Source organism: Pelmatolapia mariae, linkage group LG12 (genome assembly GCF_036321145.2).
Source record: "Pelmatolapia mariae isolate MD_Pm_ZW linkage group LG12, Pm_UMD_F_2, whole genome shotgun sequence".
Classification (NCBI taxonomy): domain Eukaryota; kingdom Metazoa; phylum Chordata; class Actinopteri; order Cichliformes; family Cichlidae; genus Pelmatolapia; species Pelmatolapia mariae.
The window spans coordinates 22,734,219-22,761,947 of record NC_086237.1 but is presented as its reverse complement, the minus strand read 5'-3'; the positions used below and the strand labels follow the sequence as shown (position 1 = coordinate 22,761,947).

At 40.6% G+C, this 27,729-nt stretch overlaps 1 protein-coding gene across 3 annotated transcripts; it reads right to left on the bottom strand.

The window, feature by feature from the left end:
• Positions 1–1,105: 1,105 nt before the first annotated feature.
• On the bottom strand, positions 1,106–25,009 carry acacb (acetyl-CoA carboxylase beta). 3 transcript variants are annotated; one of them, XM_063490463.1, is made up of 53 exons: positions 24,789–25,009; positions 20,179–20,311; positions 19,963–20,101; positions 19,751–19,860; positions 19,543–19,624; positions 19,349–19,447; positions 18,008–18,117; positions 17,776–17,886; positions 17,322–17,531; positions 17,075–17,245; positions 16,786–16,947; positions 16,529–16,692; positions 16,130–16,280; positions 15,945–16,048; positions 15,769–15,850; positions 15,527–15,672; positions 15,276–15,426; positions 15,057–15,191; positions 14,716–14,862; positions 14,431–14,619; positions 14,239–14,339; positions 14,025–14,113; positions 13,799–13,923; positions 13,580–13,693; positions 12,254–12,367; positions 12,061–12,150; positions 11,857–11,975; positions 11,343–11,366; positions 9,096–9,236; positions 8,911–9,010; positions 8,704–8,811; positions 8,536–8,592; positions 8,263–8,304; positions 7,964–8,179; positions 7,664–7,819; positions 7,111–7,314; positions 6,823–6,978; positions 6,618–6,740; positions 6,250–6,519; positions 6,050–6,147; positions 5,587–5,707; positions 5,395–5,505; positions 5,117–5,260; positions 4,898–5,018; positions 4,719–4,815; positions 4,542–4,638; positions 4,301–4,436; positions 3,479–3,656; positions 3,270–3,382; positions 3,010–3,164; positions 2,716–2,886; positions 2,298–2,434; positions 1,106–1,233 (listed from the first exon to the last, which is right to left on the bottom strand). In XM_063490463.1, exons 1-53 carry the CDS (start codon positions 24,980–24,982, stop codon positions 1,107–1,109), a joined length of 6,945 nt encoding a protein of 2,314 aa, XP_063346533.1. In that variant the 5' UTR covers positions 24,983–25,009; the 3' UTR covers position 1,106. The 3 variants fall into 3 exon arrangements, with proteins under 3 accessions (XP_063346533.1, XP_063346531.1, XP_063346532.1); XM_063490461.1 differs by lacking the exon at positions 24,789–25,009 and adding an exon at positions 22,383–22,485; XM_063490462.1 differs by lacking the exons at positions 11,343–11,366; positions 24,789–25,009 and adding an exon at positions 22,383–22,485.
• Positions 25,010–27,729: the final 2,720 nt, after the last annotated feature.

Below are 27,729 nucleotides of genomic sequence, written 5' to 3'. Positions count from 1 at the left end.
TATTTGAATGTTTCAAATTGCTATCACCACAGAAAAGCTTTCTGACTTCATTCCCAAATGTGAAGGTCTGCCAACACTTCCTGTTTATTCCAACACTTCCTGTTCACACATTATCATTTTACACATGGATTAACATTTCTGAAGGTCTGGTACATCTTACGTTCACTAACTTGATCATAATAAAAGTCAAATGGGTAAATAAAAGAAGCTTCTTCATATTTAAATACATCGATGATATTTATTAAAGTACAGCCTTTGGTAAAATACAAGTCATAGCAAAGATCGTTTATACACATTCAAATGAACGGCTTGTGTTTCTGGTGTTTTAATCACAGGTAAGGCTTTTATGACCTTTTTGGCAATTACCATCTATTTTTCACAAAACCTGAGTTTTACAAATGAGGTGCTGAGAACAGTGTCACACCATCGTTCATAATACTGTGCAAATCCACCCAAACATACCACAAACAGAATAGATGGACTGAAGTCAAACGTCAGGAGTAAAATCATAACCTGCTTGATAAAATAAGCTATTTTAATATTTAATATTCTTGATCGCAATAATAGTCAAACTTTTATTTATTGACTCAAAGTACAAGTAAGACAGAACTGACGGTTAACGTTTTTTTCTTTTGGTTTTATTTGAATAATTATCAAATTACTAACAGGCAGTTTAAAGCTTATTTTTAGACGGATTACATTCAAAAGTGAAAGCTCATTCCTGGTGTAATATCTTTAACTAACAACGATAACTAGCACCGACATATCAAGTCTTCCATTTCATGAAGTCTGAATAACTTCAGGCTCATTAGACTGGAAATAGTCGAGTAAGGCAAATTCAACACTGAAACTTGTGCAGAAATACAGCAAAGTGAAATGTGCATCACAGTGATAGCCTGGGGGCTGGGAAACTGTGTTCCTGGACTGAGTGAATGCATAAATGAACAATGTGAAAGACTAACATTTTCAAATGGGAAGGCACTCAGTAGAACAAAAGTTTAGGACACACTCTCCTTGTGCATTATTTTTTTAAATACCTGAACTGTAATCTTAAACGCAAGATTCACCGAGTTTTGTTTTAGTTCATCCCGATAAGCCATCATAGGTTAACTGTCGCTGGTGCTGTCCATAGTCGCCAGTAGATGTGACAGCTTGGCCCTCTGAGACGGAGTGATGATGTGGCTCATTTGGATGATGGAGTCCATGGCTACGTCAGGGTTGGCCTGGACCAGACTAGACACAAGGGGAAGTTGTCTTTTAAACATGTTCTCACATAATATTTGCAGAGGGGGAAAATATAAAAACTGGTATGGGTTCTTCTTTAAACTAAAGTACTGTGCAAAAGTCTCGAGCCAATTTTCATTTCATTAGATTTTGCTTCCATGGAGTCAGACTTTCTTGTAATTTAAAAAAAAAGATCATCTTGTGCAATAGTTCCCCAGGCTTTTTGAAGGTCTTGCAAATGTTTTTGTTGTACATTGGCTGTTTTTTCATTTATTTTCAGTCCATTCCTTGTACATGACCATTTTCATGTGTTACAGTAGTGTCTCTTACACTACTTAACACTGACCTAAAAAAGAACTACAACAGATAAACAATATCTGAAAGTCATGTCCTACAGCCATCTGTAAAACATGACAGAGGCTCTGTTTGGGGCTGCACTTCATTTTTCAGCATGACAATAATCCCAAACACATTGCCAGTGGATAGAAACACACATGATGGAACATTAGAAGTCATGGAGCTCAGCATGAATTAAGCAGTGTGGGATCATCTCAACACAGAACAACAAAATGCCGCCAAAGCAGAGATTTTTTTGTCCTTCAAGGAGCCTGGAGAACTATTCCTGATGACTACAAGAAATTACAATAAAGCTTGTCCAAGAGAGTTCAGACTGTGTGACTAATACTAATGTGTAATAGTAGTGTATATAGTATGTATGTATGTAGTAGTGTACTAAATTATATTTGCATGTGGCTGGAGAAAATATTGTTTTCAGTGGGATCAATTATAATCAAGAAAGTCGGTTTGATCGTCTATCACCACCATCACTCCACAGGTATTAAATTACTTTGCCAAACCCAGAATGTAAGCGAGGCTTTCACAGAGTTTCCGGAAAAATACTGGGAACTGATTCAGTTTCCCTTAAAAATACTGCAACACTACAGGTAATTTTACCCAAACATGATCAAATGTGATAAGTCATTCTGACCAAAACACTTAATTATGTACACAGTCCAGCTCCTTTTATAAATTTATTGAGACGTAATAAACTAATGTTCTGTGTGTCTCCATACCTGCAAATGTGTTTCAAAGTGTTTTCTCTTTTCAAGTATTTGATGTTCTCTCGAACAGCTGACCTGATGCCATCCTCTTGGGACAAATGCCTCTCAAGCCACTCAACTACTGCTTGATTATTATCCCAAAGGTAAGCCTGGAAAAGCATGAGAACATGTCTTTAAACCTATGAACAGTGATGCATGGAAAATACAATGACTTGCTCATGATCTGTGATCCACAGCCAAAAACGCTTTACTAGACATGACTCGGATGAGCAGTAAATAAGTCTCATAATTTCAGTTTGATGATTTAAAATACATTGACAATTCAAAAATGTTAATGTAAATAAAGTAACCTACTCTCTAATACCTGCATTTTTCAAAAAAACGAACAGAGCAAACTGAATTTTGTGCAGTAACTGCTGTTCTCACATACTTTCACTGTTCCCTCGGTTTCAACAAACCAGCGACGCAGCATGGACTGCATGTGCCCGTCGCTGAGATCCTTGTTGGCTTGTAGAATCTCACTCTTTACCACCTGCTCCAACAGGAGGCGACGCAGGCGCCAGTAGAAGAAGCTGCGAGCATTCTTCCAGTCCAAAATATCCTGTTAAGAGGATCAAAAGGGAGCAGTAGCATAAGTTTGAAAAGCTTGGATTCCATTGTAATTCCTGGTCTCTCTCTCACACACACGCGCGCGCACACACACACAGTCCTGATACACACTCACATTGATGACCCCTTTCTCTTGCATCCGGCCTGGGGTGTCATGGAGATCAACAAACTGCACTGCCACCTGGTGGTAGATGGGCAACAGGAACTCCTCCCTTGCTTTGAGTTTTGCCTCCAACCCTTTGCACTCTTTGTCAGACAGGTCTGGGGAAGCTGTTAAACAGAAGAGCTCTGAGTCAGCTCTCTTTAACATTGTAATGGAAAAGAAAGTTGAAATATTTAGGCCGTTTGATGACTTGAGACAGAAAGAGGCTTTACCGAGTTGCTCAGCCAGACTAGCATAGACCGAATCCAGCCTTTTCATGGTTTTCAGGAGGTCTTTCCTTCTGTATTTGATCTCCACTGTACCCTCAGCCTCCAACACGCCCCCTCTGAATAGAAAAAGCATACCCAGGAGCATAAATGTCAAACTTACCCTCAAAATCCATCCATTTCTAAGAGTTGAAGCGTTACTTTTCTTCATGTACCTGCTCTCCCTGTCAGCATAGAGCTCCATACACAGTGGGTTGATAGTAGGGTCTATCACCACCCAGGAACCCCCTCTCAGTTCAGCCTGTGGTGGGATGTACACCAGCACTGGCTGGCGGAAATCACGCAGAGCATCAACAATGTAGGCCCCAAACTTTAATATCTGGTCATACATGTCTGGAGAAAGGAAGACTTGATTAACACAACAGTGTTTGATAGTCCAGATTGCAAATATTTTGGCAGTTACACGGCTCTTTTTTAAATGAAATGCAATAATGAATACTGCATTATAAGTGCAGAGCTTCAGCTGTGGTTTATCAGATCATAACAAGACACGAGATATAGTTAACATATTGCCCAGTATATCCACTATCCTTCCTCTGCACATGTCCAAACCATCTCAGCCTTGCTCTCTAACTGTGTCTCTAAATCAGTCAACCTGAGCTGTCCCTCTAATGTACTTACTTCTAATCTTGACCATCTTGGTCTCTCCCAATGAAAGTCTGAATATCTCCAGCTTGGCCTCCTGCCTTTTTGTTAGTGTCACCATCTCCAAACCCATCTATCCTTCGAGCTGCACACCTCAACACTGTGTCACTGTCCTCATACATGTCCTGCACCACATGTATGAGCCACTCCTCTCTAAACCTTTAAGCTTTGCTGTAAATATAACTTTATTATGAGATCCATAATTTTAATTTAAACAGAAGTGCTGAAGTGTGGTGCCTAAACAACAAAAAATATCCAACTGTGCAAATGTCATCAGTGTGGACTGCATGTCATGCAATCTCTTTGCAGAGTTTAGCATATTCATGGTGTACCCTTCATCCCCCCAGAGAAGCCCCTCCAGTTGGCAAACACCATGAGAGGCAGACGTTCACGGTTGAAGTCACAAATTGCCTGAGCCGTCTTAAAAGCTGAATCTGGAAACCACACCTGGCCCGCCTGCTGCAGAACCTGACATGAACACACAGAATATGGAGTTTAAATGCTCTTCTAATAAGACTGATGGCTTTATATGTCTTTATTATGGGGAAAAAATGCAAAGAGACATTCACTCACTTTAGATTCTGAATCCAAGTTGGCTGGATCTGCTGGCACTGTGAACTCAACCGTGCGAGTTTCAACAGCGATGATGCCGAGGGGGATTCCTCCTAACCTGTGTTCATTCAATTTGTGGTTAAGGTCTAGTTGCAATTTAGGATACATATAAAGTACGTTTCAAGTGCGCAGATTTACCGTGCTCTCCCAACCACCACTGTTTGAGCCCAAGAACTCAGGATCTCCATGAAAGAGCCATGGTCAAAGAATCCACTCTGCCAGGCACCTCTCACCACTAACAACACAAATGAAAAAAGGAAATTGTTTCATTTACTACTGACATAAAGAAGTTTTAGAGCTTAGATCGTGCAGCTTACGTGGGTGAGGTCTGCCAGCTAGCATCCAGCGGGGGTCATACGGTGCTTTAGTGGGAGTAAATTCTATCTCTCTGTCCACTGGATCTGTAGTTGCTATGATGGGCACAGGTGAGTGTTTGTCCTGTGAAGACAGAAGAACTATATGAGAAGGGCTGCCTCAGTTATTGTATAATTATATTTAGACCACAAAATGTGTGAAATTCACTCATTCAGCACAACCTTTGGCATGTAAGAGAGCCACTGCAGGATAGTAAAGACGCCCTCAAAGTCATCTGGCACACTGGTGTGTGTGACTCCATTATTGTACATGATCTGAACTCCGCCCAGTTGGTTGTTGGAAGTATACACCTCTCTGCCCAAAACCTGGAGAGAAACAGGAACTGACTTTTTTTTGTTTTTGTTTTTTCTCCTTGGGGACAGATGGACAGACAGCACACTACGCATGAGCCCATTGGCCCTTTGGCTAGATGAGCGAAAAACTGATTAGACTTACTAACCTTGTTTAGAGCACCTGACCCCGTCAGGATAATGTGAGAGTTCTCTACTTGAATCACTCGCTGCCCCAAACGGACCAGATAGGCTCCAATTCCAATAGCACGACATGTCACCTGCAAGAGCACCAACGGGCTTACATGAAAATCTCAGGGATTCTGGCATGCTGCTGCTTAAAATCAGATCCATGTTCTCACCAGACTGATTGTAACGATCTCTTCATAGGCCCGAGAAGATTCTCCAGCAATGGTGCCTGAGCCTCGCAGATTCTCAACACCAAGACCATCGTCCTTCCCAATAATGTCAGTGATGATGTACCTGAAACAGGTGAAAAATCTCTATCATTCAAATCAGTTCAGATTAGTTAGATTTCAGTTAAATATTTTAGATTTCAATGAGCAAGCCTTTTATTCCCACTCTTGCCTGTTATTAACAAACTGTAGTTTGTGATTTGTCTTGCTTGTCGTCTGTCTCTCTATGCTCGTTGAATATTTCTTTAATAAAACTGTAATGTTGTAACGTCTTTACCTTAAAATATAAAGTCCAAGAAAAAAAACAAGGAGCCACAACATAAGAAATGAATATATAAAATACTTTACAAGCATCCAAAAAGTAAAGGATGTCAAATACTTTGCAACTTCCTATGAGCAAAGATCGTACCTGGACTCTCCACCTTCTTCTACATGCTGACAGTGAACAGAATTGGTGGCGCTGATACGGGTGTAGTCCTGAGGTGTCAGATAAAGGTATTTGAAACCCTGCAGGAAGAAAAAAAACAACCCACTATAAATGTAAAATAACAGCTACAACAATTCAGTGGTTATTTCATCTGCTTTCACAAAGTAAACACGTGTAGAGACCTTGTAGGGGTCAGCGGGGTCAATCCAGGCCACGTGGAACATGTGTTTGACTTCTTCAGCGAGCCCAATGCGCGCCCCACTGTTGGCTGCAAGGTAAATTCGGGGGATGCCTTCCGTGCGAGCCAGCTCTGAGGCTCTGACGAACAGCTCGTCCTCTTGAGGGCCGAATGAGCCAATCATGTGAGTGATGTCATTACAGATGACAATAATGTCTCGGCCCTTTGGGTACTCCGGAGTTTTCATTTTCATCCTGAAAGCAACCATTCCCACCTGGAGGAGAATCATTATAATCGGTAAAAGCATCACTAAAGAAACATCCTTTGACGAAAATGATCTTTAAATTTTTTTTTTTTTTTAAATAATCCTACGTCGTTGTCTCCAGGCAGGCGGTTCATCTGCGCCAGTCGGCCTTGAGGGTCCAGGACGAGCTCAGTGCACATCAGCACATCCTTTGGGCATTTGTCCCCTGGACCCCAAAGCTTCAATAACGCCTACGAGAAGACTTTCACAGTGAGCTTAGACAACATCAGAACATCAAAGACTGAAATAAGTAAATCAGTGAGCTAACAGTACCTGTCTGAACATCTCAGGGAAATCATAGACATATGTAGTACCCAGAGTTTGAGCCTGGAAGCGTTTGGCCTGCAGCAGGTCTTTTGTCACATAGGGGGTGTTGATTAACATCCCGTGCAAGGGGCCCTGCTTATCCCCATATGACTGAAACATGATCTGAGAAGGGAAAATTGGCAAGTTGATTTTTTACATTTGTATGACTGTGAAAAATAATAATAAAATATGAACGCCTGGTGGTTTTAAAAAAAAAAAAGAAAAAAAGAAAAAAGCTCAACACACTGTCCTCACCTGCCCAGAACTTCGGTCAGTGACTTCTTTATACAAGCTGATGTCCAAATAATAGCCAGATTCATTAGTAAGGAACAGGCGGATGGGAATGGCATTCCCAGTCGGTGTAAGGCGGATGTTGATCTTCAGCTCTGCCTGAAGGACGCGCAGCTTCCAAAGGCGACTGCCATATCGCATCACCATGGAGCGGACAGACTCCTCGATCTGATAAATCAAAGATCAGGACAAGCAAGCATGTCACATGTGAAGTCTGAAGGCTTTACAGGTCACGGTATAGCTATCGAATCTGTGAATGTGGACTACTGATACAACAAAATATTAGTAACAAACAAGTAGTAAAATATTAAAAGCAGTAAAACATTTATGAAAAAAGAGAATCATACCTGAAAGACTGATAAAACACTAAAATTATGTAATGTATATTTAAAAAAAAAGTCATAGCACAATTTATTCACCAAAATAAAATGTACTATAATCTCGAGAACTCTATGCATATTTTGTCTTAATAACTTATTGTGAAAATATACTGCAATAGAGATTGCAGAACACTGACTTTAGATGGGTCCATGATAACAGTGGGGACGAAGTTTAGGAAGATGTGATTGCAGTCTGTGCGAACACTGGTGTTACTGAAGGCCACCTCCAACTCATCCATGGCTTCCAACAGCAGACGTTCTCCCTCATTTTGGAGGTATTCAAATGAAGCTTCCTGGTTATAAATAAACATGTAGTGGCTTTAAGTTCTTTGAGTGTAAAAATCTTTTTCAAACAGCAAAATAACACATGCTACAAGTACATTTCTCATCTTGTTGGACATATAAAACAAAAGTCAAAATTTGTTCTGTTTACTTACCTTTGTAATGAGATCTGAGTGGCGGATAATTGCTCGGATGAAGAAGCGGTAGTCCGTAACTTCAGCACCCTCCTGGACACGAGCAGCTCCCAGGTAGAGGTGCATCTTGTGGTTGGCGCAGGGAACAGCTGTCAGGTCAAAGTTCCTCATTCGGTTGAGCTCCAGCTGAAAGGCCAAAGCTGGCTCCAGATTCCGGTAAATACGATCTTCCTGAAACTGAAGGGAAGCACAGATTCAGTCATCGTTTCCTTAGAAATGACATGTCAGCTCTGTAAATGCAGGTTGTTTAAAACACTCACTCCGTCTCTAGCTCTGAATGTGAAGAACTTGGGGAATTCTCTCTGTTTAAATGAAAATTTAAAACAATAATTAGACTGCAGCCTTTCAAAGTAAAAAGAAGCCTGCAAGGACTTTCTAAATGGAAAATGAAATAAAAATGGAAAAACACAAACAATAGGATTTAGTCAAGGTAAATACCCCCCCCCCAAATCTTGATTTTATGAAAAGTGATATGTGAATGAAATTAAAGCAATCTATGATCATGATGCACTGCACATAAGATACACAATTACCTTCTGTACAATCAGAAAGGTGATTCTCCTTATTCCATACTCGAAGAGAATAGCTTTCTGTAAAAAAAATAAATAAAATAAAAAGTCAAAATCACTGAAAATTTAAAAAAGAAAACTCTGATCTGCTATTTAAAAGAAGAGTGTTTTATTTTAGATTTGGTTGGTAACCTTTGACTGGGAAAAGGCAGTAAAGGCTCGGACCAAGGCATCGTCATCTTCTGCGTCTGCTGTTTTTATGGACACATTAATGATGTGGATAGGGTTCTCCCTGGCATTCTGCAGGAGATAAAAGAGAAATCAGAGCCTGCACATATAGATTAAAACAGCCAAATCATTGTTAAGCCCCGTCCTCTTTATACAGTCACAGCCGCTCACCTTGAAGTGCTCCTCATCGTAGAAACCGGAGCAGGACTCAGAGAAAGGAATATTCTCCAGAAGTGGCTCGGCAAAACTGGAAAGAACTTCATCAAAATTCCTGCAAAACCAAAAGAAAGACATTAACATTTGATCAATTTCACTTTGAGATAATTCATCAAATTTAAAAAAAAAAAAAAAAAGACCTTTTGAAGTCATCAAAACACTGGAAAGCCACCATGGCCCCCATTCGCTGGCATGGCGGAGACAAGGCTCCATCCAGGAGGAGCTCACTGCCCTGCCTTCTCAATTTAAATTGGCCTGATCCACTGACTGGCACAGGAACCCTAAAAAAAATGCATTTAAAAATAAGTCAAAACCACTGGACAATGAGGTGAGGCATGTTCTTCAATAAAACTAACGAACAAGTTGCCCAAAAATTCATAAAGAGAGCAATTAAAGCAAGAGTGGATAACTCGTCTTGTCTATTTAAAAACAAATTACAGAGTGTCACCACCATCAGATCATACTGGAACTACATACAGGTGATAGCGGAGGCAGCTTAAAGGAAGTTTTTAAGGTTACAAGTCCTAAACATAAAGTTCTCAGTCAAGTACAGAAAGGGTGGGTAACAGGTTATATAAACACAACTGATAGAACCTGTCATCTGATTTAGTATCAAATCTTGTACAGTGATGAAGTCTTAAACCACCACTCATTTCTTCATATTTTGCTGAAACGTGCAAACATACATGGAAAAACAGTATATAAGGCAAAAACTGAGTTTGCACAATTCTGACAAGCTTGAAAGTAAAGGTTAGACCACCTTTATTCATCAACACTGTCTGAACTCTCTCAGGCAACTTTCTTCTAATATCTTTATGTAGTCTACAGGAATAGTTCTCCGGGCTTCTTAAAGGACATTCAAAGCTCTTCTTTGGATGTTGGCTGCCTGTTCTGTTCTCTGTGAAGATGACCCCACATTGCTTCAATTATATTGAGGTCTGGGCTCCTGGGAGGCCAATCCGTTACTGATAGTGTTCCACTGTGGGGGTTTTTTTAATCCAGGTCTGCTTTTACTGCACTGACAGTGTGTTTGGGATCCTTGTCATGCAAGTAGGACTATTTTGACAAGATTCCAAACACCACTGATGGAAATATAGCCCTAAGTCACAACTGCGCCTCCACCCACAGAGGGCTGTATACACTCACTGTTCCTCTCTCCTGACTTCCTCTGTACACATTGATGATGATTTGAAGCAAAAATGTCAAATATGGGTTCATTACTCAAAAAAAGATCTGTTGCTGCTGATATTCAGTCCAGTTCTTGTGTAATTTAGCGAACATCAGCCATTTCTCCCTGTTCCCCTTTCCTAAGAATGTATCCTTTACAGTCACAGTCTTTGACAGTCTTGGGTGGATTTTTTTTTCCTGACAAAGACTTAACCGGCTGTAGGGTTTTTGTTTGTTATTTTAAGGCCTGAAACTTCTTTTTCCAGTTTCCTCTTTTCTTTTTAAGGACACACTGCATAGCATGGCAAGATATGCCAAGTTTTCAGCTAATAGCTCCTTTGGCAATCACCTTTGAAAATAATCAGATATTAGGATTGAACTGAAAATAAGTGAAAAAGCAGCCAATTTCAAAGAAAAACTTTGAAAGTCCTCCAGAAAGCCAGAATAACTGTTGACCAAGACCACTTTGGAAAAGAAAAAAAAAGCACAGTAAAATGAAGTCTGGCTCCTTGGAAACAAAATATGACAAAACAAGGGGTGGTTCAAGACTTTTGCACAATACTCGGTCATTTAAATTATGGAATATAGACATTGTAATTCTAATTACCAAAATGTTTTACTGCCTGAATTTTATTATGTGCCTATGTGCATGCACCTTTGTCTCCTGCTTACGTGGCCCGATTATCTGTCTGGCTGATTAGCTAAATAATGTATTTTTATCTCGGAGTATAGGGAGGATCGCCAAGTCAAGTCATCAGCTAAAGTCCAAATGATGTCAGTAGATGCATGACTCAAGTCCGGCTCAGTTCAAAGCCGATTCCCCACCAGGAAGTGAGCTGAAAGGGATTATGAGCTGTTGTAATCCAGAGCAACTGTTACTATATCGGGTTTTAGATTTGCAAATTAAAAGTTGGAGAATGCAGGCTGGCCATTAGGTAGCAATTAATGTAATTTCAGGCCTGAGGTTTTTAAGAGGAACATGAAAAAAAGCTGAAAATGTGCCTCTTAAAAAGCCCAGCTATGCCTTACATGTTGAAAGAAGCAGGAAAAAAAATCAGATGGCCCAGTTCAGCATAAAAGTGAATTTAAAAGGACAAATCAGTCCTTAAGCAAATGTATCTGGGCAGAAGGAAAAAGCAACATGGTGCATCCAGCATGCATTGCTGTGAGACAAACAGACGATACGGTGGTTTGGTTGCTTGGGAGGAGCTTTACTCTACCTGTTCAGAGTAGGGCTGCTCCCTCTGAAATAAGATGATTAACAGGTGAATATTAGCAGTGCATGATCAAACTGTATGTCTACTACGTCTGGTAATATGATTAGACTGAAGCAATTTTAAAGAGACTAAGCACATTCACATCAAAGTCAAGTAAGGCAAAACTGCATTCAGGGTTAGCCATATGTTACTTCACAGCACCAGGGTGGCACTGCACCTGTACTCCATGGGGACAGGTGAACATTTCTTTTCTGGATTAATCGATCAGGCCACCATTGTACAGAGGACACCTAAATTATGTTTTTAAGGCCTGGATTTCATATGAAAAGTCTCTTTAAAGAATCCCCATCAATACAAGTGAACGATCTCCACAGAGAAAGAGAAAGCTTACAGCCTCGGATGCTACAAAGAGGAAATATGTGGTCAAATTTGGAGGTGGTAGTGACTCATTCGTGACTCAGAAATTAGAGAATATCATTTCATTCGTCCGTGGCTCGGTCTGAAGGAAAAGTGTCACCTGTTTGGATGTGATGATGGCAACATAAACTGAAAGTCTACAGCGCATGTTCCATCCTGCAGCTGGTGATGCTGGATGCTGTTTAGCTCATAGGCGATGTAACCTCTGCGGACGTACACCTGAAAGTCAAGACAGAACAACAGAATGACCATTTAATAAAAACGCATAAAACAGAAAATGTCTGTGAGAATGCACTAACCATACCTCCAAAGCAGCCATGCATACAACTTGATTGGAGTGATAGAAGAAGTTGGGCAAAACGTCAAAAATTGAGGTTTCAGAGAGAATGAGTTTCTGTGGCAAATAAAAAAATATATTTATTATTCACGGTATAAATGTGCTGCTCTAAAGTGATGTAACAAAAACGTTTTTTTAAAATACAAAACACAAAGCCAACCTTCAAATTCTCTGGACAGAACTGGTGACCATACATATCAATGGCTGACAGGAAGATGGACTCCACCTGGTTGTGTCTCAGTTCATATGATGGCAAATGAGAAGCAATCAGGACCTATGAGATATTTGCAAATACTATAACAACATAGTCAAATAAAATAACTTTAAAGCAGATGCATGATTATTCAAACTTAAACAAAACATATGCAGTTAGATCTGTAATTTGTTGGACAAAGACAGAATCATGTAGTTTTGCTTCTGTCAATCACCACAGTGGATTTCAAATCAAAAAATCTTGACACGATTGAAGTGACAACTTTCAGCTTTAATTCTATGGGTTTCACAAAAATTATTTAGTAATTATAGTAGTTTTTATGCACAGTCCGCCATTTTCAGAGGCTCAAAATAACTGGACAAACTAACATAATTTTATATATAAGAACTGTTTTTAATCCTTGGATGAAAATCCTTAGAAGTCAGTGGCTGCCTGAAAGTCTAGAACTCATTAACATCACAAAAGGCTTCGTTTCCTCCCTTAAAATCCCTCTGCCAGGCTTATACCACAGACACCTTCAGCGTAATAACTGAAAAGCTGCTTTGTTGGGTTGAGATCAGGTGACAGACTTGGCCAGTGAAAGATTTCTGGGGGGGAAAAGGAAAACAAAACTTTTTTCTTCTTCGGAAGAATATCCCATTTATTTGCCTTTGACAAACTCTTGGGTTGTGTTTGCAGTACGCTTTGGATCATTACCAGTTTGCAGAGAGTACAGGCCTGTACACTTCAGAATTCATCCTGCCGTGTCTATCAGCAGTCACATCATCAATAAACACTAGATACCCAGTTCTACTGGAAGCCATACATGCCCATGCCATATCTTTGTCTCCACCACGTTTACAGATAATGCTTTGGATCCTCCACCATATTTTTCCTTTTCCCATCAGTCTGGTACAAGTTCATTCTGGTTTCATCTGTTCAAAGAATTTTCTGCCACAAAGGTGCAGCATCTGTCAGATCTTTTCTGGCCAATTCCAATCTGGCCTTCGTGTTCCTGAGTGTAACCAGCGGTTTGCACCTTGTTGTTCTTGAGTTTTTTTCAGATGTTGAAACATTTTCTTAACCACAGAAAAAAATTCTGTCATCATCCAATTTATTTGTCTTCTGTGGTCTTTCAGGCCTTTTGGTGTTGCTGGGCTGGTCAGTGCAGACCTTCTTTTTAAGAATGAGACAGAATGTTGACTTGGACATTCCTACAGCTTTTGCTTCTCTCTCTCTAGAAGGTTTACTATATTAAAAATAAATAGCAAAACTCAATGCAAGCTCTCTTACCTGTCTAGCTCTCAAGGCTACCTTTGAGTTCTCCATCTTGCTAAGCTGTGTGAGTTCATTCAAAATAGCCATGAGCTCATCTGCCAGAGTGGGATCCCGTCCACACAATTGATCCTATACAAAGGTAAAGACAAATCTCCATCACTGTCCGTCCACATGACTTTGTGTAGGATGAACGGTTATCAGGTTTGCTTCAGTGAAAAACGATGAGAGCCTTACAATGAGTATTGTGACCAGGACGTTCTTCTTGGATACTTGAGCATGAGAGAAGATGTAGTCGAGCACAGGACTCATGTCAGGTTTGTGCTTCTCTCTCAGGTTGATGACACACTTATCATAGTGAGCTGTTAAGGACCAAAAAAAAAAAAAAGTGTTTCCATCATAACGGAGCTTCAATTGCAATAAAGAAGAGGTGACATAAAACCTGAAGGGGTGCTGATGTTACCTTGCTGAAACTGCATCTCTACCTGCAGGTAGCGCTTCAACAGATCGAGAACCACAGATTTCATGTAGCCACGGATTCCACTCCGATATCTGAATAGAATAAATTCAGATGTGTCAACAATTCCAAGAGTAACATAATTCAAAGATATTACTGCTACTACCACCACTACACAATATGCATCTGACCAAATGGAAAAAAAAAAAAAAAAAAAGACCTCTGCACCAGCTGTACAATGCTCTGAGTGTTCATGAAGAAAACCTCGCGGTCAGCTTTCCTCTGCAAGGTTGCTGCATGGCTGTCTAAAATGTTTGCAATCTGGAATCAGATAAGCCAAAAGTCATCTTATCACACTGGTAAAAGCGATTTATTTAAAAAGCTCACAAGCAGCCTTTGCATAGCATTTTACCCTTTGACTGGGGAACTGGCAGAGGACCGAGGTGATGTTGCTCGCGTACTGAGCCATGACTTTGCGGATATCTTTCTCAACAGTAGGTGGAATACGGCCAGCCACGCTGGTCATGATCTCTTGAAGTTCCAAAAGCGGCAGTGAGGGGTCCCTTAGAGTCTTCATCAGGGTAGCAACCCACTCTTTCAGCTGTAGGTTTACATGCAAACATGCTCGTATACGTCAATAAAACGCTTTTGTGTCTTGTAATGAGAAATCTGCAGTGGCAGAAGGGCTGATATATACCTTGGTGCTAAAGTAGGGTTCTTCGAGGCAGTACCCATCCATGACATTAACCAGGTTTTCAAGAACACTGTGGAACACCTGGTGAAGCTTTTCCCCAGCCATGGGAAGTGGCTGCTGAGGCGGTAGCACCGCTGTGTTGAGTTCCACCTGTGAAGGAAGAGGAAAGAAAATGAGAGGAAGTTTTGACAGCAATTTCAATAACAGGAAGAACTTACACTGAAGTAAAAGAAAAGAAAATGAATAGATACAGACCAAATATGTAAACAGGACACCAAAGTATTGCTAGAATTTTTTGCAAAAAATTCGAAATGAAGATTTTGATGTGCTCTGGAATAACCCACCCTGTGTATACTGCTGGGATCATCCAGATCCATACGTGCCACCACACAGCCAGGCTCCAGAACCGCTCCCGGTCGTTTGACAAAGTGGATACAGCCAGACTGCTGCGCAGTCAACGTCATCACCATCTTCATCACCTGAATAATAAGGATAAGTGAAGCAAAACGAACCGGCAGAAATGGCATAAGTCACAAAATCCTATCCACTGTATATTCTGTTACCTCAATCTCTGCATAAGTTTCCCCTGCAAAAATATGACCTCCATCCTCAACCATGTATTGCAGCAGTTTGCCAGCAGAGGGTGAGCGTAGGACTGTGGGGTCATTCTCCTTCTCAAAAACACAGGTTTTGTTGCCAACGGTGATGCGAAACCTGAAAGGTTAAAATAGTACCGGTAATGAGTAATCAGTTAAACCAGAAGTAAATAACCAAACTGAAAAACCCCCCAAAAATCCCGCAGTGGTAGCCTTGCCTGTCCACTTCTTCCTTCATGTAGGTGATATGGCTGCTGCCATTGTAGCACAGCAGGAGGCCGCCATCGTTCAAACGGTGGACGTCTATTTCGATGTGCGAGCCATTCATAATAACGACATACGTTGTTGGGGACTGGCGAGCCACCTGCAGGAAACAGCGGTGATAATCTATTCATTAAAAAAGGTAAGAGGCTGAATTTAAAAAAAAAAAAAAAAAACAGGACAGGAATAAAGCAGATACCTTCAGACAGAATTTGACTCCTTCATATATTAGGTCCACATTGACAGAGTTGAGCAGACTGTTTGCAGGCAGTACCTGACCTCTACAGATGCAGCAGATAATGTTTATAAGAGTCAATTACATGAAGACACGGGAAGAGCGCTGCAGTGAAACATTAACGACAAGCGCCTACTGACCTTTCCAGGGAATGTAGATAGTCAGACATGCTCTTTCTGAAGATAGCATCTGCAACAAGCAAAGCCCCACAGACAACACCAAGCAGGGTATTTGGTCTCTCTGCCTGCAGAAAGAACACGTGGCTTTGTGAATTAAAGGAATTATACACAAGTTTAATGGTCCATATCTGTCTTCAGTCTCTTACCTGCACTTTCTCTGCAATGAGATGATCCAGCCATCCGGTATCAATGTCATTGTTTCTGAAGCTTTCGGTTTCAAGTAATTTAATGAGGTATTCGACCGTCGTCCGAAAGTCACCTCTGATGGAAAGCTCCTTCATAGCCACCACCATGTTTCTGGAAAATACAGAAAATGTGAAACCCAAATACATACACTGCCGGTGACAGAGACTAACAATCTAACACCAATTAAGGCTGACAAATTTAAGACAACTGCATTGCTGGCAAAAGCATGCTGCATCTTCTAACAGAGTACCACTTTATAACATCATGGGCGCTTGCAGATACTGGGTTACTGGCCATTGCCGCACAGCCTACAAGTAGCTGATAATAGGAAAAAATAAAATAAAAATAAAGGAGCTTACGAAATGGCTTCTTCACGGTTCTCGCCCCATGAAAAACAGTGTCCAAACTGGGAATCTGCAAATTCATGTAGGCCACCAGTCGCGCCCACACTGAAATAACCCCAGACGTTCTTACTGCTGCGGAAGTTCAGCTCCTGCACGGTGCCCGAACTGGGCTTGAACCCCTGTGAGTGAGTAAGTGTGAATCAGTGGTTTAAAAAACATGAACAGTACATAACACAGTGTTATGTTTCCTGGTTAATGAAGCTGAAGTCCACCTCATCTGGGTTCTCACTGGTGATCCGTGCAGCTATGACGTGGCCTCTCGGAAGAGGAACGCAATCTGGAGACTCAAAGTTAATAATGGTGTCACCCCAGGGACTTTCTCCATAAAGCACACGTATGTCCTTAATTCTGTGAAGTGGGATGCCCATCGCAATCTGTGAGAGATTAAGCAAATATTTAGATGGGAGAATCTGATCAGCATCTGTAGGATCAATAAGAACAAATTTCTCATTTTGTTCCTTGGGCATAATTATGTGTCTGAGCCTCCTAACCGAGGTTTACCTGAAGTTGAGCAGCTGGCAAGTTTACATCTGCGATCATCTCTGTACAAGGATGTTCCACCTGCAGGCGAGGATTCAGCTCCAGAAAATGGAAACTTCCATCTTCAGAGTAGAGATATTCCACAGTACCTGCGCTCACATAGCCTACGATCTTGGCCAGTCGCACAGCACACTAGGCCACAAAGAAATAATGAGGAGACAATATGTCGTTAGGGTGTTAGCATTAGAATACAAAGACATAAACTTACCCGCTCCATTTGCTCTAATGTTGAAGCGGGAGCTATGGTGGCAGGAGCCTCTTCGATGATCTTCTGGTGCCTCCTCTGGATGGAGCAGTCTCGTCCAAACAGAGAGATGGCATTTCCATACATGTCCCCCAGTATCTGGACCTCCAGGTGTCTCGCATGCTGAGCCAGCTGCATGATGAAGATGGGTGAGCCGGGCACCTCCGTCTGGACCTGCACTCAGAATAACATATGAAGTGTAAAGTCTTCTTGTTCCTCGACAATCACAACCTATCCAATCACAGTTTATATAGTATAGAGCTGTAATCTGGAAGTCTATCAAACTGAGTACTGTGCCATTTTATTTTATTTTGTGACCATGCAAATTAACAACTGAGTGTGGACATCCTGGCTACTAAGAAAATTAAAAGAAACTGGGTAAATTAGACATTAGTTTGTAAAACGTAACTGCACAAACCTGTCTAAAGAAACCTGGGAAATCATCAGAGCTCTCAACTTTCCGAATACCCTTTCCACCTCCACCCTCAGAGGCCTTGATTACAACTGGATAACCAATTTTCTCAGCTTCCTGAAGAGAAAAGGAAAATACGCACCTGACACAACTTATAACCTAAAGTATCTACTAAAGATTTCGATTAAAACAAATTAATTTGTAGATATTAATATTGTTGATTTGTTACTATACTTACTGCTATCCCCTCATCTACATCGTGAACACATCCCTGTTTGTAGACCTCTGGAGGAACATTGATGACATTGCCCTCTCTTTGGTCCTCTTCAGCCCAGTCCAGTCTTAGATCTGGAGCACAAGCACACACGAGGTAAGAACAAAATGGTCCCAGCTGAGTATGTACTACATAATAGAGTCTACGCCATGTGCAAAATAGCACAGTATATCCTATTACACATTACAAGTTTAATGCATGTAACAGTCATGCGACCCACTGGTTTTTTTTTTTTGGTTTTTTTTTTAACAATCAGTTCTTCGAGGTTTGTGGGCATTCATTCACATTTTTCTTTTAAGGACCCGCCACAGTATATCAGTTGGGCTAAGGTCTGGACTTTGACTGGGTCATTGCAACACCTTGATTCTTTACTTCTTCAGTCATTCTGTTGTACACTTGCTGCTGGGCTTGGGATCATTGTCCTGTTGCATAATGCAGTTTTGGCCAAGCTTCAGCTGTCAGACAGATGGCCTCACATCTGACTCTGGTATACAAAGTAGTTCATGACAGACTGAGTGACTGCAATGTGCACAGGTCTGTGCCACCACTGTGCTTTACAGTTGTTATTAGGTGTTTATGCCGATATGCTGTGTTTGGATTTCACCAATCACAACGCGCTGCATTAGGGTCAAACATCTCCACTTTGGTCTCGTCTGTCCGAAGGACATTTCGTTTGTTCGGTAGCAACTCTGCAAACCTATGCCGTGCTGCCACGTTTTTTTTCACAGGGGAGAGGCTTTTTCCTGGTAACCCTTTCAGGCAGGCCATGCCTGTTCAGTCTTTTTCTACTTCCACTGTCAAGAACTTTAACATTTAACGTGCCAACTGAGGCCTGTGGAGTTTGTGTAACTACATCTTAATCTGGTGCGCAATCAAATTTCAGTCTACTCCAAGGAAGACTGAACAATGTTTTCAATGTTTTCTACTTGTGATTAATCACTGTAAAATGATGGACTTTAACTTGTGTGAAAACTGATTTATAACCACTCTCAGATTTATGGGCGTTGTTGCCCATAAATCTGAGAGAAATCGCTTCTCTGAGATCATTGCTGATCTCTTTACTCCTCAGCATTGTGTTGCTGAACTTCTGCTTTTGTAAAGGTGTTCATATCTGCTGATGACCAGTTAATCAAGCACATTCAAATTAGCAGCACCTGGCTACTACTTACCCTCTTAATTCCTATTGAAGCAGTAAAGGTGTACATAGCTTTCACAGGACTGCATAGAGCACAGTGATAACTCTCTCACACCTGCTTAGAGCTGCTTTGTTTATGGCGGAGTAAGTGCAGAGAGGAAAAGCATCACCTGATCCACTCCATGGTAGCGTGGGAATGTCGGCACTCTGGGCCACAATGGAAGAAGCCACTTTATCCCCCAAAGCCCACATGGCTTTACTGGATGGCCCTGAGAGAAACAGCGGAGGTCAATTCATCATGAGAAGCAGCACAGAGCTTTCTAACTAAATGAAAGTAATCAAATGAAAGAAACTGCTCTTTTACCCAAAAATGAAATGCCCACTTTGCTCAGGAGCTCAGGCAGTTTGGGATTTTCAGATGCATGACCCCAACCAGCCCAGACAGCCTGTAAAGAGGAATGTGCACAGAAACAGATTGTTGTTTATTTACAGGCAGAGAAAGTAACAACTGAATACAGCACGGTGGGCCCGTGCTAAAAAGAACCGCTGTTTAAATAAACGGTGAGTAGTACCTCCACTTGAATCCTTTTTGCAATGTCAACTATCAGCTCCACGTTGGCATAGTTGTTATTGTTGGTGCCACCGGGTACAGGCACATAGTGGTCGGCCATTTTAATGTATTCTGCAGGGAAACAGGCAGCAAGGCTCAGAGCTTACTCACAGTAAGAAAAGCATTTCTACTGGTTCATCACATACGTTTTAGGCGATGACTGATAACAATTACCTGCATTAGCTTTTAAGTCTTCAGGGGTTACCATGACAACAAAGCGGATGGTCCTCTCATTGCGAAACATTTCATAGGACCAGCGGCGGATAGAGCGCATACATTTGACTGCAGCGATGCCATTATTAGCGATCAGCACCTGTAAGAGGACCCAACATAAATATCGCTCAGAAAAATGTAGATAAATTAGAAATTCAAGAAGGGCTTCGTTCTTACTTTTTCTATGACACGGCTGCCACCGAATCTTGTGACAAACTCTGCAGGAGAGGCCACGGTAAAGTCCCTGTGTAGATCCATCTTTCTGTGTTCACGTCCTTTTTTCACCAAGTGAAGACCAGACATGCTAGGCCTGCATTGGAAAGTTCACAGTTAGTCTTGACCCCCCAAAAAAGTGAACTGCATGAAGACAACAAGCAACCGAATTTAAACTGAAAATCAAAACCCAAAGTCTAGAATCAGTCTCTCTGCAACAGGCAAGGGCAGCCTGTGGAGCAGCCCAGTTTTTATACCCTTAAATCCAAGAGTCTGCGCACTAAACTCAGAACAGTGTAACCTGAACACAGTAATAGCTGCAGATATTGCATTGAATCTACCACTCTTGGCGGCCCCTTTTATCATATGTTCACCTCAGCTAAGCCAATAAATGTACATGTGTTGTCATCATGGTGTAATCATGCACACTTTACCTTTAGTCCAATTTCCTGCTCATTATATTCACACAGCATATATAACCAGCATTACTGCATATGTGCAACGTACCAGATTTGAGATGGAAAAACAACAACAACAACAACAACAAAAAATGCAACATGAAATGTGTGTAAGACATTCAGCCAACACCTGCTTACAGCTTCAGTGAACCTTGGTATTAACCCTCTATACCGCAGGTATAACTGTGACTCTCTACCTTTTGCTTTTAGAACTGAAGAAACTTTTTGGTTAAGAAATTAAAAATTTTCACACACTTAAAGAATTCATATTGCCTGGATGACTGAGAACCTACAGTGACATGTTAAAATGTGTTGTGCTGAAAATGTTTTTGTTTGTTTGTTTCCTTTATATCCCATGAACAGTAGTGAAAACACCCCAGATGACTACAGTCTGGAGCAGTACTGGAGAGATGAAGCACCATCCTTCTAAAAACTGCCCTTTATTTGGCGTTTTGATTTTGGCAGTGCACCATCTCACATGTCAGAGCAGCCTAGATGTTCAGCTGGAGGTAATGACTCAGAATAATCATGACCCAAAATAATCAGTCATTCCTAAATAAATAGTCAAACACACTTAAATCAAACACAGACTCTTGACAATCTTAGCTAATAAACATCGTGTAATTTGTTGAAAACAAAACGTCTTAAGGGTCAGTGGAAACCAAAATCATCAATCCTTTGAGGCCCGGCTTCAAAAATCAGAGTTAAGAGAACAGTAAGATTGTTTTTTTTAGCGGTATATGTATATATGAGTCATTTTGAACAAGTGCAGCTGTGGACCCTTCACCTCTGCCCACAGACTACCATGCAGTAGTGGTGTAAGGGCAATGAAATGTTTTTCTCTGTTATCATTTTTCACATAACAATAATAAATCAACTACAGCTAAATATGAAATAAATGCAAATAAGTTAAACTGAGCTGTACTTATTTTAAGTGATATCACACCACATGAATCCCACCACACACACACACACACATACACCGAGCAACGATAAGAAACAGGCGAAGCTTTTTCCCATGTTTGGAAATACATAACTGGACTGCACAGCACCAGAACATTTGAACATTTCACGCACATACCATCGTTATCGTCATCTGTCTGCCGGGGTGCCGTTCAGTCCGGGGTTTCGCTGTTTCTTTTTAAACCACCCCCAGGGAGAGACGCCCTTGCCCCATCAGTGAAGCCACACAGTAAAGCAGCGCAGCAGCAGTTCGTGCGCCTGTGCTGATATGTGAACTTTACACTTCACTCCTGTTCACTCAGGGAAATACAGTCTGTTATTGTGCTGCTTTCTGATAACGCTTTCCATTTCGGTATCAACCACTTGCTGACTTTTTTTCCGGGACAAGAGGGTTTAGTTTAACCCGATACGCAGCCTACTGCGTTGCACAAACAGTGATAATCTAATCATAACCACGATTTGGGGATTACTAGAAAAATCGGTGGGGCTAAAACACCGCTGGCTTGTCGCAGTGACAGGCTTGCGGCAATAATGACTGCTTGATTATTACCGTTTCCTTATATGCGTGCAAGCTGTGCACAGCCCCTAAACTACAGCGGCCCTTCCTGTTCACAAACGAGCCTACAAAAGGTGCTGCAGCGGCACTAGTTTCAACACAAAGTAACTACTAGTTCTGTGTTTAGTTTCCACATACCAAAGTATCACATTACCGAAAACTGCAGCAGCCCTCTGCATTATTGGACTTACCTGTGGAGATATGGAAATAAGCTGATACTCGGGTAGTCGTTTCCCTCCATGATACATCGCGCTGTGTTACTACTAAGATAAAAAAAGAGTTTTTAAAACCTAAAACCAAAACAAAGGAGACTTCCACAAAGTGCTTCCTCTTGTCCGCTTCCTCCCTTCTCCCCTCCCACATGTGCAGCCGCATATCTGCAAGTAAAGTCCCCTGAGCCAAAGCGCTGGCTGCTCTTTGGAAACAAAGCGAGCAGTGCTCCACTAAATCCATTATTGGAAATGTTTAATATTGGGCACCAAAGGGCTAAAAACGGTCGCGCACGACACGAGCAGACTGATTTTGTTTGTTTGTTTGTTTTTAAGTGCAGTAACAACAAAGTATAGGAAGACGCTTCGAAACATCTCACTTTTCTCTTCTTCGCCGTGTAAACCACAATATACCCACTAACACGCATAAATCCAGGCCGATGGAGCTCTAGTAGCTTTTTCTTGGCTCAAGTGTTTTCCATCTAACGTTCATACACATTCACGCCCCAGTGGGCGCATCAGAGAATAACTTAACCAAAGATATTTAGCATTGATATTTAGCATTTATTAGACTGGCTGTAGCTCAACAGGCAGAACAGTCGACTGTTCTGCCTGTTGAGCTACAGCCAGTCTAATAAATATCCATGTATTTAATACATGGATAAATAAACAAAAATAAACAAAACCGTTTTCTAATTGAACAAAAATAACAAAATCTTTGTCAGCTAGTGGCTATCTCATGTCTAGAACTTATGGATATTAATCAAGAAACGGTTTCTAACTTTGAGATTTGCTGCAGCTTGTTTACTCTTCAAACTCCTGGGTTGGCTTCAGGGTATGTTTTGGGTCATTGCCTATCTGTGCTGGGAACATGAAGTTCAGTGGCATTCATAGCCACCCATTTACACACCTTTTATTTATTACTCACACTCACACTCCAGTGGTGAGGGATATATTCTAATTTGGGGTTCAGTGTCTTGCCCAATGACACGCATGGGCTGAAAGGAGGCAGAGATTGAACCACCGACCTTCCAATTGGAAAATGACTTGCTCTATTTGCTGAGCCGCATTTTTCTGGCTCCCGTATTTTTCCCCCATCCCTCTGATATTTATATTGATTAATCTGTGTAAGGAATAATCATCCAGAGACTGAAGATATTTGGCAAAGATTAATCTAACCTTTCTATTCACCAGGCAGATGTATGGTTTGCACCCTATGGTGGGTCTCTACACCTCCGTTTGCTCAAGTCTTCTTCTGAAAGTAGACTTGAATAAGTATCACTTGGATGCCTTTTAGAGAGTCTTCTTGATTTGTTTGGATGGAAAGGATCCTGTGAGCCTCCACCACCACCACTGGTGTCTTCCTTTGGACTTTCCGTCATGTTTAACCTGCAGAGTTCACCAGTGCCTCCTTATTTTGTCAGAATGTAGCTTAATGATCCCGCTCTTTTCTCTTGCATGTTTTACATGCACTGAATGTTCCTTTGACCACATGTTGTGGGTCCAAGGAAAAAGAAAATAAAGAAAATAAAACAAATACTGACCTTTTAACTGGTTCATTTATGAAAAATGAGGAAATAGCAGGCACAGGCCACGCTTTTGAGGTAATTTTCCAATTTCGAAAGAGAGGAGGCTACAGATTAGACATCTTTGACAGTTAAACCCTTCATTTAATATGCATATGAATACCCTCAAACTAAAGCTGAGGGTCTGCAGTTTAAGCCCATGTTTATTAAAGAGTATAAGCGTAACCCGAATATGCTTTTGGTAAATGGTTATAATAAAAACTGTTTAAACAGCAAATAAAGAAAGAAAGAAAATTAATAATAAAAAGAAGAATATTTAAACTACAATAAAGACCATAAGTCAATTCAGCTACTCGTGTCAAGCCAGTTACTTACCTGTGTGCACTGAAGGAATCCTTGTACCCTCCATGATATCACAAACCACCCTTTGGTATGAAAGTAATTCTTAATTCACCGATATCGCAGAGGAACAAGAAGAAAACTAACATTTGTTGACAATTTCAAAGCGCTTGCTGTGCTCTGACCTCGACTAACGCCACCACCGCTTGTCAAAGTCATTGGCTGAGGCTCTTGTTCCATTAATAGAGCCAAGATATTTGGCATGTGACAATAACACAGGTCAGCTCGTGCAGCTTGTGGAGACAGGGCACGAAGGAGCGCGCTACCGATGCGATAATATGTGCCCAATTTTTTTTTGAATGTTCATCTAGACCTAAAAAACACTCCAGTTTACATTATGCCCTCATTATAGTGCGAGTGTATAAATGGTGTAAGTGAACAGCTTGCTTGTTTATAACATGACAGAGCAGTAAAAACAAGCCCCAACCTAGATAGCTGACATTCATTTACTTAAAGCCCTTACTTGATGACCGTTGAGCTGGGCTGTGGTACTACAGAAGGCGCCTGTGGAGGGGAAGATTTGATGGTGGAGGTCGGTGGCTGAGATGCACCGCTTGGAGGTTTCGTGACCAGAGGTTCCTCGTCCGAAGAGTTATCCTCTGATGCTCCAAGAATAAACTTCAGCCGCTCCCTCGCCTTAGGTCCTGAGCTCAGCATTGGTGGGACGCTCTTAGAAGGTTTCTGGGTGGTCGGCGGCACCGTTGGCTGTTTTGAATTTGCCTCCGTGGAGCCCTGCAGAGCATCAGAGTCCACTATTTTGCCATAAAGACCCGCAGATGCACTGGCAGCCTGAGGCACGTTATGTTCAGCATGTTGTGAGGCAGCTGCAACTGTTGACAGAGGATGCATGCCTGCATGAGGGCTGCGTGCAGTGGGCACGTCCTCCTCGGCTGCAGAAGGAAGTTCCTCCCCTTTCACGGGCATTGTTACTGTCTTACTATTTATCCTCCACAGCAGCAGAATCCACAGAATAAATCCCCAAAGTGCAAACTCCAGCATTCACAGACATCCTCCTGAAACTGCAACAGGAACAAGGCAGATGTCAAAACTAATTCGAGAGAACAGAAACATTTTTTCATCAAATGTGAGCCAAGTTAACAGCATACCGACTGTCTTTTTGACACTTGGAATGGATTTTCTATAAGTGGATTAAAAACTGGAGTCTGAACTATGAATGTGAAAAATAGTTTAGTGTCAGACACCACCTGGTGGCTGAAAGCTGCAGCTGGTCTAAAACACAAAAGGGTCATTCCATCTCAAATCATCTCATTTCTTGATCATGAACCATCTTTGAGTTGCTGGAAATCTTGGACATGTATGATAATTGCCTGTGAATTCCTATCCTAGATTTTTTAAAGCCCATCTTTCAGGCCTTGTTTGGCCCCACACTGTAATTAAAGCCTTCAGTGAAGTTCCATATTTGAATATACATTAATAAAACAAACTTAACTCTGCAAAAGACAACTAAAGACAATGTCTGAATGGTCTATAGTTGTATTTGACAAAAATGAAAAATAAAATATGTAAAGGACTTTATAAATAGGAAATTCTTAGTCACAAAAATGAAAAATAAAATGCTATTTTTGTTCAGCTTTCATGCTGCATTGAGCAAATATGACATGTCGGACCATAAAAACAAAAATATCAGTAGATAGTCTAATCGCAATAGAACTAAATTCTGGAGTTTCCAGGTGGTACATTAACTCTATCTGAGAGAATCATTTTGTTAAATATGTGCAGGATTTTAAATTACCAAAAACCACGTGCACTTTGTCCTGGACGAGTCTGATAATTCATGTTAAGAATAAAATTTATTAAGACGCATTAAAAAGACAACAAGTACTGATATAATCTTCTCTGAACATGCAAATAAATGCAGCAAATCAATTAAGATTCATTAAGAGGAACGAAAAATGAATTCTCGGTTCATATGAAGCATTGTTGCATTTTTTTAAAGGACTGCTTTCATGTTTTATTTTTTAGATTTTTCCCAATTTTTCAGTGTAACTTTCCCAAATTACAGATCCTGACTAATTTTTAATGGTAGGAAAGGCCACTATCAGGGTATAAAGGCTTGTGATACATAATGCAAAATTTTGAATTTGCAGCATTAAATTGTTTTTTGGAAAATATGCTCAAGAAAAGGTGATTTGAGATGAAATGAAAAAAAAGACATTTCTAGATTTTAAAAATGGGATAGACGGTTTTAACTTGGCATTTCAGGGCAAATGATGACTATAACAACAACTAGAAAACAACGAAGTAATTGCTTTTTTCAACCATTATTATGTTTTAATTGGGTAACTGTTCATATACTTAATATTTAAGACTATTTTTTAAAAGATCACTATTAAATATTTGTCTTTCTCCTTCTTGGAAAAAGCACAATTCTTTTGATGTCCAAACTTAATGAATCCCCATAAAAAATAAACTCCTCTTTAAAGCATATTAAAATACATCATGACTATAAGAAAAACTGAAATACTAAGTAGTGTTTGTCTCTGTGTACTGTTTAAGTTACTGATTTGAAGGTCAGAGGTCAGACACTCTCTCAGGACAGCAACACTGAAGTTCTTACTTTCATATATTAAGAAAATTATTCAGTAAATTCAGTCAAACAGAAGCAAGAGAAGTAATTACAATCTACACAGTCACTTGTATACTTTAGGTGACTTAGTCCTATGTATACACACATGAGTGTGTTATCTATGACAGCTGGACCTGGCTGCAGGCTACATTTCCCAGCGAGAGTCCTGTAAACAGCCTGCCTGTAACAGCTGACATGGAAAGCATGCGCTGCTTCATGTGGGGTAAAGGTCAGCACTGAGGGAATGAAAGGAAGGGAAGTTCAGGTGAAGGTGGATGGGAAAGAAAAAAAACATCCATAAAAAACAACAGCAATAGCAGGAACACTTGAACACATCCAAATACAGAATATACATTACACACACGTGTTCTTTGTCCCATTGAAAGATATCATTGTTTTTTTTGTTTTTTGTTTTTTTAAATCAACAACAATTATAAGGATTTATTAGCATTCATTTTGTATAATAGAAGCACAAAATTTGTGAATTTATCCTTTGGAGCAAATTTAAAGCTGACATAAAAAAGGAAAAGGCTAAACCGTCACTTTCCTCAAGAAACAACAAGATCTGAAGGAATGTATTTATGAGATACCTTTACTTTTTATCTGTATTTTTCTAAAAATATATCCTGATACCATATAGCAGATGAATGATTTATTTCTCTTGTGCTTTTCTTTAAAGAACCGGTTTATTCTCACAGGACTTCCTGTTTTAAATAAAAGTTAAACACATAACAATTTTTATAGGAGTGTCACTTTTAAAAAGGTTATTAATGCACCCAACTTCTGGCGTGAACATTTTACCTCGTAAGCATACAAA

Coding starts and splice junctions, on each gene's coding strand:
- acacb (XM_063490463.1), bottom strand. CDS start 24,982: ATGCTGAGCTCAGGACCTAAGGCGAGGGAGCGGCTGAAGTTTATTCTT. Junction 19,625..19,750: donor CAAAAAGGATTCAAGTGGAG/GTACTACTCACC, acceptor TCCTCTTTACAG/GCTGTCTGGGCTGGTTGGGG. Junction 19,448..19,542: donor AGTGGGCATTTCATTTTTGG/GTAAAAGAGCAG, acceptor TGTTTCTCTCAG/GGCCATCCAGTAAAGCCATG.